Genomic DNA, 18047 nt, shown 5'->3' on the forward strand with positions numbered 1-18047 from the left:
GGGAGAATAGGTTGGAAGGAAGGCGGGAGAGGATTTGGAACTAAAAAAATTGAATTTCAAAAAATGCTTATTGCTTGACTACTGTGTAAAGTCAATAGACCAATGACTCAAAATCAAGCTAGAGGACTGGAGACAGCTGATCTAACTACTGATATGCTCCTTCAGGGGCACCTATCTGAAAATAATTTCAAGTACAATAAAAGCTTGGTGCAATAGACAGAAACAGTGATGCAATGTGAGTACAGAATAGGTCTTGGACCTGAATAGAGTAGGGAAGAGTTGGCCAGGTTTGATTAAGAACTGGTGAGGCTGGTGTTTGTAGCCATTATTTGTTTTAAGGCAATTCAACATTAGATTTGAGTGACAGGAAATCCACTTTATTTTTTATTTTTTTTATTAAACCCTCAACTTTTGTGTATTGGCTCCTAGGTGGAAGAGTGGTAAGGGAGGGCAATGAGGGTCAAGTGACTTGCCCAGGGTCACACAGCTGGGAAGTGTCTGAGGCCAGATTTGAACCTAGGACCTCCCGTCTCTAGGCCTGACTCTCAATCCACTGAGCTACCCAGCTGCACCCCCCCCCCCCCCCACATACTTTATTTTTTAAATACCTTCTGTCTTAGAATTGGTATCATTTCCAAAGTAGAAGAGTGGTAAGGGCTAGACAATTGGGGTTAAGTGACTTACCCAAGGTCACATCTAGGAAGTGTCTGAGGTCACATTGGAACCTAGGACCCCCCTACTTCAGGCCTGGTTCTTTATTCACCCATCCATCTAGTTGCTCCAGAAAATCCACTTTATAAATTCTTACCCAGGCCAAACAATTCTACTATTGAAGGCTTAAAGTTTATATTGAAAAGGGAGTTAAATTTCTGTAATCAACAATAGTTGTTTTTGTTGTTTTTTTTTAATCCTTAAGGTCTTAGAATTGATACCAAGTATCTGTTCCAAGGCTGAAGTAAGGGCTAGACAATTTGTTAAATGACTTACCCAGGATTACACAGCCAGGAAGTGTCTGAATCCAAATTTGAAACCAGGACCTCCAGTCTCCAGGCCTGTTGCTCAGTCCAGCCAAGCCACCCAACTTTCTCAATCAATAGTATTGTTAAGTTGTACCTTTGAGAAATAGCTTTACAGGCTAAACACAAGAATTGATATTTTTATTCTAGAGGCCAGAAGATTAACCAAGGGGCACCTAGAGGTGGATATGGTCAAGCATAAACTTAAGGCAATCACATGGCTTATTTTCCAAAAAACCTCATATGATTCCTTTGGCTTTTAGCCAAAGTGGTAAATATCCTATTATTTCCTCAGTTTCAAAAGAAAAGGTTCTGTCATAATTGCCTTTCCCTAAACCAGTGATGATGAACCAATGGCATGGGTGCAAAGATGGCACACAGAGCACTCTTTGTGGACAAACAGCTGCCTCTCCCATCCCCCCAGTTCATTACTAGAAAAACAGGACTCAGGAGCTGCTCCCCTCCTCTCCATTCACATCACCCAGCCCTCTGCCCAGCAGCCAATGGGAGGGCATGGGGGTAAGGTGGGCAACTCACAAGCAGGCAGAACTGGAGGGGAGCTTAGGCCACTCCCCTTCCCCTCTGCATGCTCTGAGGACATTCTGAAGTCCAATGGGAACACTTTCTTCCTCCCCTGTGTGGGGCCAGCCTGGCATGGGGGGGGGGGCAGCACTCCATCTCCAAAAGGTTCACCAGCACTGCTCCAAGTCATTTCTCCCCTTTCTCTAAAGCTTACAGTACCCTTGCTATTCTTCAAATAGAACACTCCAACTCCTGGCTCCTAGCATTTTCACTGGCTGTTCCCCATTAAGGAAAAGTCCTTCCTCAACACCACTTCCTAGGCTTCCCTAACTTGCTTCAGATCTCAGCTAAAATCCTATATTCTATAGAAGCCTTTCTTATCTCCCTTAATTCTAGCACCTTCCCTCTGTGGTTATTTCCTATTTATCCTGTAGGTAGCTTTTTTGTATTTGTTTGCATGTTGTCTCTCCTGTTGGATTGTGTGCTCATTACAGAAAGAACTTTTTTTCATAGCCAGATATTTTTGCCTTCAACCCCTCCTTTACTATGCTATTCTGGTTCTTCATTGAAGTGTACAGGTGATCCTCTGAGTCAACAACCAACAGATGGTCCTAAGTTTCAAAAGGTGATGCCAGAAGAATACAAGGTCTGGTAACATGGACAAATTGGGAAGGACCTCTCTTCCAAGAGGAAGCCAAAATTCAGAGAAGCCAAATTGGTCTCAGGGTGATGAACACAATGATGAATTTTTCCACCACAGCAACATGAGAACATTTAAGTTGATTTGGAGGTCAATCTATTTAACCAACATTAGTTGCTTACTATGTTTCAGGAACTATAGTATGCTCTGAAAATTCAAATTGAAAACCAAAAATAACTTCCCTTAGGAAACTCACCTTTTATGGGGTGAGGGGAGGACACAATATATACAAAGAAAATGCAAAATATATACTAAATTAAGTAATTTTTTTCAGAAGGAAGACATTAACAAATGGAGGGAAATTTAGGACAGTCTTCCTATACAAGGTCATACAGCTGAGGATTTCTGTTTTGCCTTTTTTTGGGGGGGGGGGAGTTAGGAATATGGTATGGGTGAAATGAGAATATTAAGAACAATCTGTACAAAACTGTGGTAATGAAGATAGGTAATTGTTTGGACAGCAAGTAAATCAATTGAACTGAAATTTAAAGTATATAATGAGTCAAGTAGTAAGCCAGAAAAGGTTGTTAGAGCCAGACTGCAAAGGGCTTTAGAAGGTAAAACACAAGAATTGGTACTTTTATTCTATTCCCCACGAGCAGGGAAATGATAGGGTCCAGCCTATGCTTAAGGAAAATCAATAGTCAGTCCAAATGATGAAAGATTTGACACGAGACAAATGAGATCAGAGTAGGGAGATGCAGCAAGAGGAGCCCAATGCCAAGAAAGTTGGTGAGGCTGTCCCATCTGAATAGGGGAGATAGAGGGACTTATAGGTTTGGGGAAGGAAGGGGATAGAGGGGTCAAGGCAACTTGGAATCCCTCTACTGGTTATCTCTGGGGAACGTGAGCTACTAGGATTAACTTCATTGAATGTCCCTGAGGGGACTGGTTCTCAAACTCATGCTCTGGTGTTCTGCCAGGTATTGCTGGGGTTTGGCAGGTGTTGGGGGTGGGGGTGGGGTGGCTAAAGTTTGTCAAATATGACACTTGATGGAGATGGGATTCTTGGAGGAGAGAGATTTAAGACTGGAAACCTACCTGGATGGCTATTGCAATGCTTCAGGTGAAAGGTGAGGACCTGAACCAAGGGCAGAGGTCCTTTAAGTGGAGTGAAGGAGAGATGTAAGAGACACTATAGAGACAGTCAATAGTATTTGGCAACTGACTGGACCTGAAGGGTGAAGGGTGAAAAGTAGTCAGAAACGGTACAAAGTTATAAAATATGCTTGGTAGTGCTCTAAAAAGGAAAAGGGAAACTAGGAAACCAAGAATGACCATGTAAGAATGAGGTTAAAATTAACATAGTAATTTGGGACCCATCATAGTTTCACAGACATAAAGCCAGAAGCTTAGAGGCCATCTAGTCTATCTATCTCTTTACAGATCAGTTGTGGCTTGTCCAAGTCAAGTAGCAATTAGCAGGGATTCAAAGCATAGTTCTTGGATTCCAAATGCAGTGATTTTTCTCCCACACAGTCAACAAGTTAAAGGTCTTGCTATGCCAGGCACTGTGCCATGTAGTAGGGATACAAAGGAACAGCCTAATGATGGGATCATACTATCTGTATTTAAAAATTTTTCTTAAGGTATGAAGAACTCTCGTTTGGAAGAAATATATGGGTACCCAATTTTAACTTCTCTCTCTATCCCCTGCCCTATTTGTAGGGCTCTCCCAAAATAAGTCTAGAAACTGGGTTTTCCATTACCCTAAAGAGAGCTCTTAAAAACAACTGAATAAGTGTCCTCTTTAGCTAGGAGGGATCAGAGAAGGCTTCACAGTAAATATGTAAACTAAGCCTTAAAGAAAGAAAAGGATTTTGAAAGGCAAATAAGAATAATGAGAAAAGAGGAGTATTAAGTATTGTTTTAAGAATGATCTAGGAATACAGGGATGCTAGGCTGATGATAGTCCTCTTGTAATGGATCATATAGTGTGAAGAAAGATAAAAATAAGGCTGTAAAATAAGTTGAAAACAGACTGGGAAGACCCTAAATGTCAAGTTAAAAAACTCATAGAAGCAACAGGCATCCATAGATTTTGATCTGCTGACAAATTTGAACCTAAGGAAGATTATTCTGGCAGCTATGTGAAGGATATATTGGAGAGAGGAGAAACTAAAGGCAGAGACCAATTGTTCAGTCATATCTCCACTCTTCATGACCCTATTTGGGGTTTTCTTGGCAAAGTTACTGGAGTGGTTGCCATTTCCTTTTTCAGCCTATTTTACAGATGAGGAACATGAAACAGAGTTAAGTGACATGCCCCAAGGTCTGTTTGAGGTGAGATTTGAACTCCAGAAAATGAGACTTCCTGACTCCACATCCCAGGAGGCCTGGCAAGTAACTATTATGAGGAACTGAAGTGTGTTCTTTCTGGAATTTTGGTAGTCAAAAAAGAGAGGTCATTTTGAGTGGATGACAAGATCAAGAAAAGTTTTGGATTTTTTTTTTTTTTTTTGGGCTGGTGGTGAAGTTATTTAAAGGATAAAGGAGACCTGAAAAGAATTGAAGACCATGAGAGAAAAAGCAATAAAATGAAAAGTAAAGATTAAAGAGAGAAAAGGGATAAAGTAGGTTGTTGTGTTTTTTTTAAAGCCACTTTATCTTGAGGCTAGAGCAAAGAATAAGGCTAAAGATGTAGAGGTTTGGGGATGCAGAAGTAGAGAGAAGGAAACATAATGGATGGGCACAATTTTGGAGCCAATTGGTGCAGCTTGAGTTGAGAGCTTGAAAAGGTGCTTGAACAGTTGCTGTGCAAAGTTTAACAGTGAGAAGAGTATTAATAAAAAGATTACTGAACATCATTGAGGAACCATTTGAAGCTAACTAAAATGAATTTATAGTGATTAGCTTAGATTCTTGATTTCCTTCAGAAGTATTCAAGAACTTTGGGAGAAATAACAGAGAAGGTAGGAGTGATCCAAGATTAAAGATTGTGAACCCAAGTATGAAGTGGGAAGGGAAGAGATTCAAAAATATAGAGGACATTGCCTTCTTGACAAGGTCAAACAGGGAAGGGGAAAATTAAACCAAAGTTGATGGACTGAGAAGACAGGGAAGGTACAGGGAAATAAAACTGCACCAGATAAAAATCAGGCTTAGGGGAATTTTTTTTAAATGGGGAGATGAAGGCAAAAGTAGTGCAATTATAGATGAATTGCAGAGTTCACAATTTCAATACAAAGATTTCAAGAGGTGAGATCACAAAGAACTGGCTACCCCCTGGGGACAGCTAAGAAACAGGAGAAATCTTTACTGTTGAGGAAGGGCTGATGAAAGCAAGAGTGTTCAATATAAAACCAATGTGAATATCTTATCAAATGCTATAGACTTGGAATTAGAAGGATCCTTGGAGGTTATCTAGTTCAGTTTTTTAATTTTACAAATGGACTGAAATTGAAGTGGTTAACGCCCTGCTTAAAGTACACAGGGAAATACAGGAGAAAAATGGAAGGCTAGAAAGAAAGGTTGAAAGTAGATGGTAGAGGATCCTGACTATAATTTCTGGTATTTCAAGGAATTTGTGTGCAGATTACAACCCATTCAACACTCTTTGTCCTTGGTAACATCAACCCATATTTCTCCATAAAGCCTCCAATGAGCATCCACCCAATATGCAAATCTACAACTAAATCTCTCAATGAATGGAAGCCAGTGGAGCTTGAGGGCTATTCATTTGCAACTCACCTCATCTATACCATTTTTGCACAATTATTTATTGGTAATATATTGTAGCCTCCTAAACACCCCCAGTACATTTTAGTGACCCACAACTTTGACTTTATAGCTTGGTGTCTCATGCACAACCATTCAGCCCTAGTGGAAAAATGCTGATGTTAAAAAAAATCATTTTGACTGGGATTCTTGAGGGTAGGGTCCCTTCCACTTAATAAAGTATCTGGCACATAGTAGACACTTAATAAATGTTTATTGAAGATGGTCCTTTTGGGGGCAGCTGGATGGCTCAGGGGATTGAGAACCAGGTCTAGAGACAGGAGATCCTAGGTTCAAATCTGACTTCACACATCTTAGCTGGGTGACCCTCGGGCAAGTTACTTAACCCCCATTGTCTAGCCCTTACCATTCTTCTGCCTTGGGACCAATACACAATATTGATTCTAAGGCAGAAAGGATTAAAAAAAAAAAAAAGACGGACCTTTCTTTCAGGAAGGATGGGGTTATTACAAGCACTGTGAAATATTCCAAATACAATCTAGCATTTCCCAATAGAGGACCCACTTTATCATTCATCTAAAATATACTGATAGACTTCTAAAAGATGTCCATCCAAATTCTGGACAAAGGCTAACAACTAGCATTCCTCTTGAATGATGGATTTCATTTTGGAGATTCTGTGATTTCTGTAAGTTTGATGTGATTAGCACATCATAAGCAAATAGTAGAATCTGGGCACCTCACCATCTAAGGAAGCCCTTTTTCTTCTGGAATCTATGCTAGTTATCCTCCATGAGGGTGGCAAAAATCATGTGTGTGCTTCACAAGCACATACCCCCATGCCAATATTAATAATCAGAATGAAGATAACTTGTTATATCATTCAGTGAGTCTCATTTTATGGAAATCACCTTTTTGGAGAAACATTCAAGTACCCTTCAGTTCAATCACATGCTTTTTCAATGTTAAACAAATATAAAGGCACTGTGAAGTGGAAAGAATATAGGCTCTTGCATTAGACAATATGCTTCCTAAGTCCTATCTCAAACAGAACATATTATCTTGATGAATTTGACAAGTCACTTGATCCCCAGGACCTATTTCTTTTCCTGTAAAATGAAGCAATTGCTGGGGCCCCCTATGACTTTTGATCTATTATATTTCTTATATCATTCAAGTCAAGAATATATGCTCTAAAATGTCATTTGGTAAAAGGCTGTCTGTGTCTCACAAACTTTCATAAAGAATTCCATCAAGGTATGCAAATTATTCCCTAGTACCATGAAGACTGTGTAAAGATAGGAAGGAGGCCTGTAAGGTTGTTAATTTTCAAGTACAGAATTTTTCCTATTTTCCTTATCACCCTCATAAAAGAATCAATCCTTCAAAATTGTTTTCCCTCCAGCACAAATATACACAGTTTTGGTTTTGTTCAGCTCTTTCCAATTGTTTTTTTGTGAGGGGAGGGGAGAGTTTGATGACATTTTTACTTTCTTATGTAGCATAATAATGACTAGGATATATAAGATGGAAATAAGTGGTTCCACCGTCACTAACAGAAAAAATTTTGACAGTAGGTACAGAATTAAGCTCAAGTTTTCCAGACTTAACCAACTGTTGCTCTTTACTATAATAATTTGTTAATGAGGAAAGACTGTGTTAGGGATAGCAAGGTAATGAAGGTAACCATTTAGAAGCAAGTGATATTGAAGAAAGGGCATCAATAGTTTGAGTGAAAACTTTGTTTTAAGCATTTTTTCATAGATTGTTAGCATTTTTCAACTAGTTTCCTTCCAGTTTTGTCCTTAAATGACCTTGGAATATTCTTGCTTAGGTTGATCTCTTACCATGCTTCCTGTAAAATTTATGTTCCATCACTGTAAAGTTTTTATGTGATTATTTTACACCATCCCCTTCCATGTGACTTTACAAATGAGTATTATAAACTGATGTCCTTGACTACCATTTTCTGCTTGCCAGGCAGAGAGAGCAAATGTTTGCTAGTTGAGGTGGTTTCTGGGCTCTTTAGGCTTCTTTGATGATTTATGTCATCTATATTTTTTAGAAATTATCGTGACGGCATCTATCTTTTATATATTTCCTATGTGTAGACAGCTAAATCAGAAATGACACACACTAGTGATGAATTAGTTCCCGATATGATCAATTTGTTTTTTTTGTAATGTTATTTAGTGCTCATCATGTTCATCGCCTTAACTCCCTCCTTTAAGTATTTAGGAAAAATGCCTTTGGATTCTCTCATTTCTTGCTTCTGAACCCCATTTCCCAATATATTTTTCCCATTGAGTTTTTCTATATCCATAGCTGCATTGAAATTAGTCTTAAGGTATAGCTGATTTATGGAATATCATATTCATTTAGCCAATTACAAACTTAGCAACCTCATCTGCACATAAACTGCCTTGTTGCAAACATTTATCAGGAGCACTGCAATGATGATGAAGGTACTAGGAAGTACTTCTGTCACCTTTGGATAGAAAAAAACCACACCACCTCCTAGCATTTAGCATAGTACACAGTATATAGCAGGTGCCTAAGAAATGATTTTTTTTTTCCTCTAAGAATCTGTGAAACTATTCCATTTGTTTAACTGTAACTTTCTTTTGTATTCTGGTTTAATTTATAGTGAGAATGTCAAAAGCAATATTATTCAGTTCCTCAAATAACATGTTGACTCACTAGTCATTGGACAAGGATCTCATGCTTAGGATTCTCGTTTTTGATTGGATACAATGTAAATTTATCACTTGAGATCTTCCAAATAACATCTAATATTTATGGCATAAGAATGTGATTTTATCCCCATCAACGTTGCTACCATTAGAAAAGCATGAGTTACCATGAATAACCAAATAATTCCCTAAGAGATCAGCCTAATGGTAATAAACCTCTCCTTACAGCAGTCTGTTTGATGTCTGGAACAATTTGAAACTTTTCCAGCATGCTTGTTGAAGATTATAGCTTTTGAGACTCCAGAATGCTTTCCTCCACAACAAAACAAAGCACTGGATTAGAGCTTTGTGGTGGCTGACTATAAAACATTTTTAAAAAATCAAACATCTATTAAACATCTGTGTCAAGCACTGTTAAGATCATTATTACAAAGTTTATCCAAGGCATAAATTAAGATATTGGGAACATAAGCTGACTTTCAAAGTGGCTTGCAGTCTAATGGGGAGGGATGTAAAATTAGAGCAGGAGGTGGCAGAAGCCATCCACAGATATGTGATTATACGATCAAATGTATAGAGAAACAGTACTTTGTGAGGTCTAAAGAAATGGTATTTTATTATAGATAAGAGTAGGGAAAAGGATAAAAGATGAGAATTTGAAAAGTGAAGAAAAGCATTTTAAGAAATGAATTAGAGTATGGAAAGATAAAACTGAGGCATTTTAGGGGGACATAGTATTCCATTTTGGCTAGAGCACAGACCTTGTGAAGGGGACGATTATATTAGATTATGGGAATCTTTGGATGTCATGCAGAGAAACTTGATTTTTATTTATTAATAGGCAATGAAGTACAATAATTTTTGAACAAAGGACTGAAGTGACCAGATCTATTTGTCAAAGTAAGTTGCAATAGTATACAGGATGGATAATAGTGAGCCCCATGGAGGCTGACTTATCAGGTTATTACATAATATTATCATATTAAATCAGACACAAGCCAGGATTCACTGGAGTGGTAGTAGAGGCAACTGAGAAGGGGGAGAAATGAAGAAAAGAGAAGAAATTGAAAGTTATAGGAGAAAAATCAAATCAGTCAACCAACATTTATTAAGAGCTACTAAAAAAATACTTCAAGTAGCATATATGGTGATATTACCAAAAGAAGTTGTAACATCAGAGATTTAGGGATAAAGATGAACTTATTTTTAGACATGCTGAGTCTGAAGCAGAGACAGACATCAGAGTACAGATTTTTGTCCCATAAAGTGCTAGAGATGCAGGTCTGAAGTTCAGAAAAGAGGTCATGGCCACCATCTGCAGAAAGATGGTAGCTGAAAACACATGAGACTCATAAGCAAGCACAGAGAAGACCAAGGATAGACTCTCAGGGAACATGAAAGACCAGAGGGAACCAGCAATAGGAAATGGGAATTTCGGTGTTAGTAAAAAATAGGGAGCCACTGCAAGTTTTTGAATAGGCAAATGACATGACCAAATTAATCAGGTGAAGATGAACATGAGAGGGTTAGACTGTGTCATCTCTAAGGTCCCTTCAGTTCTACATCAAATCTTGAACCTGGGATTGACTGGGAGGAGCAGGCTAAAGGGCTAACATGATAGTCTTAGAGTGAGGTGATGAAGATCTAAACTAGGCACCAATGATAACAGGACACTACTGTGAGTTGTTACAAAGAATAATGCCCCACAACTGGTTGTACGTGGAGCTAAAGATACTTCTGAGGTGACCAGGAAAACTGTAGTACTTTTTGTAAAATAAGAGAAACCAGGAAGGTGAAGGAAGACGAGATTTGGAAGATAAGAGGATAATTCAATCTTATGGACAATCATGGAAACTGATATTTGTCAGACTAATTCTCTCAAGTGCCTTCCACCTCTTAAATCTATGAAAAGAACAGAAAGCTGTGTTCAAGGTAACAAATTGAATGACTTCTGGATAAATAGTGAAAATGGGCTTTATACTTAACAAAGGAACTGAATCCTCACATTCATGAGCTCAGCAACTTGCTTCAAAGTGCTTTTGAATTCAGTCTTCCAGTTATAACTAACCTCTCTTTCTGTAAGTAAAAAAAAAAAAAAAATTTTATCACTAGGTAAAACAATTAAAAAAAAACAACCCTTATCTTTCTCTCCTAGAATCAATCCTGTGTATTGGTCCCACAGCAGAAAAAAGGTGGGGCTAGGCAATGGGGGTTAAGGGACTTGCCCAGAGTCACACAGCTGGGAAGTATCTAAGTCCAAATTTGAACCCAGGGCCTTCTCATTTTTAGGTCTAGGCCTGGCTCTCAAACTAGTGAGCCACCTAGTGGCTCCCAACATTATAATTTTTTAAAAGGCCAGCATGAATATGTTTACAAGATGCTATGCTATAACTATAAACACTAACACTTGTCAATCTTCAGAATCCAAGACAAGGCAAAAATCAATGAACTTAAGAATTTAACATACAACATAACTGAATTCTGAAATAGCCTTATTTAACTGTGGTCACTGACAAACATCTCAAATGTTTGATAAAGAAGTACTCGTCCAAAGTTCTGAAAACAAAATTGTCTTACCTGTTAAGTGGCAGGTCCTATTCAAAATTCTTCAGGGAAAAAATTAATGATTTAATACATTGCTTACTAAAATGTAAAAATGTTGGTAATCAGATTTTTTTCTGGTAATTAGTAATCATTACCTATAGAAATTAATTTTTAAAAAGTTAAGGAATACAAAATCAAAAAAATGTCTTTTGGATAATTCCTTAAAACTTATTAGAAATAAAAAATTTCAAGAGAAAGTAGTTTATTCTATATAACACTCTCTATTTAAAAGAAATAAAGTTAAGTTTGAATATGCTTTGATAAATGATAATCATATTATTACCCACATCTTCCTGGTCCCAAATTTTCCCTAACAAAAAAATTTAGGAATTTTTATAAAACCTTTTTAAGAATTATGATAGAAATTTATGAATTATGAATCCGAAATTTTCAAACTACTTAAGGCAATTCTTTGTGGTATTTATATTTTACAGGATTTTAATTCTCACTCTTGGTATGGACTTCATCTGTTGAATCCAATAATTTCCATTTCCACTATATCTTGAAGAATTCCACTGAATATGGCAAGGTTTCTGAAGCCAGTATAATTACTTGCATTTGAGTTTCAAACCTTTGTAGGGGTAATGCCATGTTTAAACAACACCTAAAGGTCATGACTTCATTCAGTGTACTTTCCTGTAGTGAATGGCAAAACTAAGAAAGCCATATCTACATTCTATTTATAAACTTTTTGGTTGAATATGATTACCAGCTCAAATAATTTTAATTCATGTGCTTATATAATAACAATGAGTACTCCCTAGGATAGAATATTAGTAGAAGAGACCAATGGCAGGGAGTTTATAAATTGATAAATTATATCCCACAGGCTTGGGGAAAAGAGCAATCTTTAAGAAGAAAAGATCATAGCTTTAAAATGTAACATCAGAAATTCCAGCCTCTCATAAATAAAAAAGAAAGAAAACAAACCTCCCCATTTTCTTAGACTTTTAAAGGAAAGGAAATCTGAAGAATTGCTACAAATATAGAAGAGAAAGTAAAAAACTGATATTACTCTAGCACTTTTACAATGCAATTTCTGAAACAAACCATCTGTTATGCAAACCTGTCCCAATAAGATGTTATTTTGATAACCTACCATTTTATTTAGTCATTTTTTTTTAAACCCTTGTACTTCGGTGTATTGTCTCATAGGTGGAAGATTGGTAAGGGTGGGCAATGGGGGTCAAGTGACTTGCCCAGGGTCACACAGCTGGGAAGTGGCTGAGGCCGGGTTTGAACCTAGGACCTCCTGTCTCTAGGCCTGACTCTCACGATAACCTACCATTTTAAAGAAGGTAGTAGTGCCTTATTTTAAAACTTGATAAACTGAGACCCAAAGAAACTTCATTTTACATCTAAATATTAAGAATTTCACACTTCACTTTAAGTTAATCTACTTTTGTTATTACAAATATTTTGACCAAAACTATTGCAAAGAAAGGTTTGATAGCTATTATGGATTATTTTAAATGTTCTTCATTCATTTAAGATTTATCAGCAAATTCTAATAAAAGCTAAGTTTCTATCAAATTGCTTACCACCTTACTCTTAGTACAAATTACAAGGAAATAAGTGTCCCATTTTGTCAAATGACCCTGTACCAATTTTTATGAAAATAAACACAGTATAACATAAACATCTCCAGGAAACTATTTGGTAACTAAACACTTAGCAATCAAGTGCCATGAAGTTGCAAGAAAAGGATGGTAAATATCAACCTAAAGCATGTCACATTAATTTTCTCTCAATAGGATAGGGGCACTGCAAAGGAGGCAAAAAAAAAAAAAAGAAACTCTCTCCTTATAACAAGTATAATGACTCTTTTGCATCATAAGCATTATATTCCTACTCAGAAGCAGTGAAGGAAAAAAAAAACCCAGCTCCTATAGCAAATTATATGAAAATATTGAAACTACAAGAACTTAAGAAATGTTCATCTCTCGGCTTCTAAATTTTTGAACATGAAAACAAACAAAAAAAAACACCCATTCTTCTTAAACTGACATACATTTTTTAAAAAGTGTTTCTACTTAAAGTAGTTTTTAGTTAATGAATATACAAAATGATTGACTAGACATCAAATTCGCATAAGGGCCAGAAATAAATGCCCTCTGAAAATGCATTTTTTTAAATGAACGGGCTTTGTTTGGCCTGTGCCATTCAGGATTCTCTGCTAACTGTAAAATGTAGACTGAATTACTTCTGTTTCTTTATAATCCATATACATATAAACTTTTAAAAGTTCTTAAAATCAGATTTTTGTTAAGCTCATAACTGTGTCTGGTGTATTGTTGTTAGTTTAAAAATATACAGGTTACATAAATAAAAACTATTGTTTCTTCAATATGACTTTGACATTTCTTCTGTAATTTCTTTATTTAAAAAAGTAAATGTAACAAGATACTTAAAAAAGGCTAGATACAAAAGTAGTTAAGCTGCTCACGAACATTAAAATTTTCCAAAATGTATCTTCAATAATCATGATCTTATAAAACATTTTACAGTTATCAGAAAGTGCCCAGGCTGAGTTTACATAACTGAAACACCTTAGTACAAATGTCTAATTAGAACTGAAATGGAGTAAACTCCTGACTGACTGCCCATTGAAATAGGGATACCAAAAAAAAAAAATGTTGATTGTGATATAAAATATTGTGCATTGGCCCCACTTTATGTACATAAAAAAACTCACTCAAATGAACAAATTACATGCAAAATATTAGTGATATATCACCTAATGTCCTAGAGCTCAATGCAACCAAAACAAACCGCAATGAAAGTGGTTTCATAGGTAAGTGATTTCAACTCTAAGATCTGAATGTCAAGAACTTTTTACAAGTTCAATATACATGATACACAACTGCAGCCAACCACAAATTAAACACCATAAAAAAGTTAAAAGGAAAACACAGAACATACTTAATTTTTTATTTTGAAATTCCCTACTCCCTCTATACAAGAACCTTTGCTGAAACACTTTCCACAAAGGCAGCAGTGAATTTTCAGAACATTTTACATTTTTCCCCCTCAGCAAAAAGATAAATCACAGTGTGAATTATATTGTTCTGCTGTCATCTTTGGCTGGGGTTAGGCCAAGAAGTTATTGACTAGCAAACAGTTACAGTCAAATATTGCTAGTGCTTCTTAGACCTATAGGTTACAAACTTGGTATAGGAATGTTTGCATTTAATCATTAAAGTACCACCAGGGGCATGACAGCATTAACTTTCATAAACTTTTATAGACAAATGGAAAAATCTACAAAACTTAGCTAGTAATATTACACAGCAATACACACTTTTTATACTCTACACAAAACCAAAATTCTTGGTCTTAATGGCGAGTAACAATTTCTGTTTTAGAATCTGTTTAGAGGAATAAAGTGGGACGTAAAGTCGAGATATGCAAGTGTTTGCTGTAGGAAGGTGTTGGTCGTCTGGTGGTCTTATTGTTATTGATGGCATAGGCTGAAATCCCTCTTCACTGGCAGGCAATGATGGGCTTGATGTCCAAAAGTAAACCTAAATAGAAGTACAACTGATATTATTCTTTCTCATCTTGCCATATTTAAAGATTATTCTTCATTTTTAGAATATTTACTATGTTTTCTTATAATTCTTTCACATTAAAAGTACATTTTAAGCTTATTAAATATATTTAAGCGTATTCAAGGTGGTGGTAATATTGCCTGACTCAAAGCATTTCCCTTTACTTAAAAAATTAATATAGTAGAAATGCTCTGAACTAGTTAACAAATGACAAACACACTAAGAAAGGGTTCTTCTCTGAAGAAGGAAAGTTGGTAGGGCATTCTCAGATAGTTTTATAATATTACTTTGCTATCGGTGTCTCATTAAGCTGAATTTATAATCAGTGACCATACTTTTTCCCCCCCATTAGACAGCTAGCACTGGTGAAATAATACAACTTTCTCTTCATTTGTTCTCCACTAAGAGTACCACAATTTATCCAGTGAAACTCAGCCCACTTGTGGACATATAGCCTAGGAAGGTTGATAACCATTAAAAAAAGTTTCCCATACACCAAAATATTTATAGCATCATTTTTTGTAGTAGAAAAGACCTACCAGAAAGTAAGTAGATACTTATTGAATTAGGTAAAGAACAAAGTGTGGCAGAGGAATAAGATAAAGAATTATAATGCCACATTAAATGATAAAAGTATGGGTATATTTGTCTGAAATGATGCCAACTGAAAGAAAACAATAGTATGAATGGAAAAGAAAAACAAGCACAGAATAGTTGGGAGAGAATATTAAAGATATTATCTTTTTCTAATACATTTATTGGTTTTGCTCCCCGCCACCCTTGCCTTTTAAAATTCTATTTATAAGAGATGGCTTTCTAGGATGGACAGGGGAAAGGAAGCTAAAAATAAAGTGCTGTGAAATAACAATGAATGACCAAACTTGGTACCAAGGAAGAGATATGGCATTAATACAAATTTTTAAAAGAGTTTGAATATGGTGTATTAAGTATCATTAAGTTAATAGTGTAACCACACTGTTTGCTGGTATTGAGAGAAGAATATCTGTAATATGTGGTTATCACATAATTGTTTTTAACTACATGTAGTTATATAATTGGAGAAAATAACTTATCTAGGTAACATCCAAATTATGAGCCTTTTAATAAAGATTGAAATTTTAAGGTAATTTTTGCTAAAATTATAAGCAACTGAATCATATTGATGAATAAATAATATTTCCCCAGAGAAACCCCAGTTATATACAAGTAAATTTCTGAAGATGAATCGTCCTTGAAAGCTGGTTCAGTGTTTCTATTATGTTCTAAGAAAAACTTTTTTGATTCAATGAATTTCTATAGGATAGACTTTGAACTAACTAGGAAGTTAATGTAGACTCAATTCTTCTCCTACCAAACCCAATTAGGTATCAAGTCAAGAAGCAAAGCTGCCACAGGGAAACTAGTTTGAGCCATGATAAAAGAGGATCAGAGTAGACATCTATTCCTTGTTTGGGGGGGGGGAGAAGGTATTTCCAGGCAAAAAACTATAAGATGAGTTGACAAAAATGATGTGAAAGTACCTGGTCAGAAAAGTGAATTTATAAGTAGGAATAAAGTAAGTTTTTATGAAAACAAAGCAGCCCGAGTAGGGAGGAAATAAAGGAAGAGAAGAGGCACAATCATGAGATATACTTAAAACTGAAAATTACAGCTGTCTTACTCAGGGGAGCCATGTATTATATTTAATTTTCCTGGAATTGAAGATAGAGGATATTATTCTAACATCATGTCCAAGTTCATAATTTACAAATGAGAACAGTGAAATGCAAATAAGTTAAAAAATGACATCTAATTTACAGAGACAAAGAGAAAAGAGATATCAATAGAACTACTACTAAAAAAATATAAATATATACATATATTACTGGTGACAGATGAGTATTGTTTTCTTATACCAAGGAAAACATATGAGTTAAGAAAAAAAAGTCACTGTCTCAAGGCTTATAAATGCTTCAGAAGTCCATTAGCAGTCTGTGGGGAGTATTATGGAAAAATTTGTCAAACAATTTTTTTTGTCCACTCTTTAGGAAATTCCTCTCAAGGAAAGAAGATGATTGACATTTTACGATAATTATCCAGTTTTTGTTACTGAGTTTCTAGATTCCAGTAGGTTTTAATTACTAAACTAAATCTCCCCTTAAATTTCCTTGTAAATATTTATAAAACAAATATTGGACTTACAAGATCTTGCCGTTCTGTCATACTCATCTTCTCCACTATTGACCAAAACCACCGCTTGAACTGCAAGAGCTTCTCAGCATTTTCTCCTAAGAAAAAAGAACTTAAAATTCAAACTTCTAGAGAGGATATATTTAGAATACTATATAATCTCTTTTAGTAGAAATACATTTGACAGTGAAAAGTACATGATTCTATGCAATTTTTTAGATGTTATCCTTAAAATAAAAGCTTCTGACAAGTCAGAATCTGACAAGCATTTTGAAAAACATTGATTCTACTGAAATGAAACAATAAATCTCACCCCAGTTCCTAACTGCTACAACTTACTCAGGGGAACTTATGTATTTGCTTCTGCTTCAGGTCAGTCTATAAGTTCTGATGTACCAAGTATTAGTAGTAATGCTATAAAATATCATGAGTGTTTTACTGCACTGACAGTAATTATCAACTATTAAGATAGTTAATCTGCTTTCATTGTCCTTGTCCCAATTCTCCTTTGTCAAGAATGGGGAGGATGGAGAGAAGAGGAGATCACTATCATGATATCTATATTAGTGTTAAAAACACAGGTAAAATTCTTTACTTTCACAGGCCAAACTGTTTTGTTTTTGTTTTTGTTTTTTTTTTTGCATAAAAAATTGCAATATTGTTAAACAAAATATTCTCATGTGTAGAACCCAGAAATATCCAGCAGTGTATTAGAAAGGGAAAAATAAGTGCCATTAAACCAGTAGGAAAATGGAGATGTGCACTGCAATTATCACCTTGTTCTTCCTGTTTACTGATCTGCATCTTTTGGGAGGTGCATTAGAAGTTGTATTTAGGTGGCTGGCATGTTGCAGGTGAGGAAGAAAGCTGAAGTAACTATTACTTAATAGGACAAACATGAAAAAAAAATAGAATTCTTTCATTATTTTATGAGACAGAGGGGTCAAACTCATGGCAAATGTGCCCTACAAAACTCTCCAAGTAGAGTCTAAACCAGATTAAAGCGTAGCTGGGGAAATGTTTGGCAGAAAAATAGAGAAAAAATACAATAGATAATGTTAATACATTACAATAATAATGATCATTTGTAGTTTTATATGTCAATATGCAGTGT

General features: G+C 35.8%; 1 protein-coding gene across 1 annotated transcript in view; it reads right to left on the reverse strand.

The window, feature by feature from the left end:
- Window positions 1-14127: 14127 nt before the first annotated feature.
- The window catches only part of UBR5 (ubiquitin protein ligase E3 component n-recognin 5), a 179179-nt gene continuing 175259 nt past the window's right edge, over window positions 14128-18047 (reverse strand). Inside the window, exons 39-40 of the mRNA XM_044684009.1 lie at window positions 16946-17031; window positions 14128-14737 (exon numbers count right to left, since the gene is read on the reverse strand). Of these exons, the coding sequence (XP_044539944.1) occupies window positions 14525-14737; window positions 16946-17031 (299 nt within the window). The 3' untranslated portion in view covers window positions 14128-14524. The remainder of the gene's footprint in view (window positions 14738-16945; window positions 17032-18047) is intronic.

Source organism: Gracilinanus agilis, chromosome 1 (genome assembly GCF_016433145.1).
Source record: "Gracilinanus agilis isolate LMUSP501 chromosome 1, AgileGrace, whole genome shotgun sequence".
In the NCBI taxonomy this organism is placed as follows: Eukaryota; Metazoa; Chordata; class Mammalia; order Didelphimorphia; family Didelphidae; genus Gracilinanus; species Gracilinanus agilis.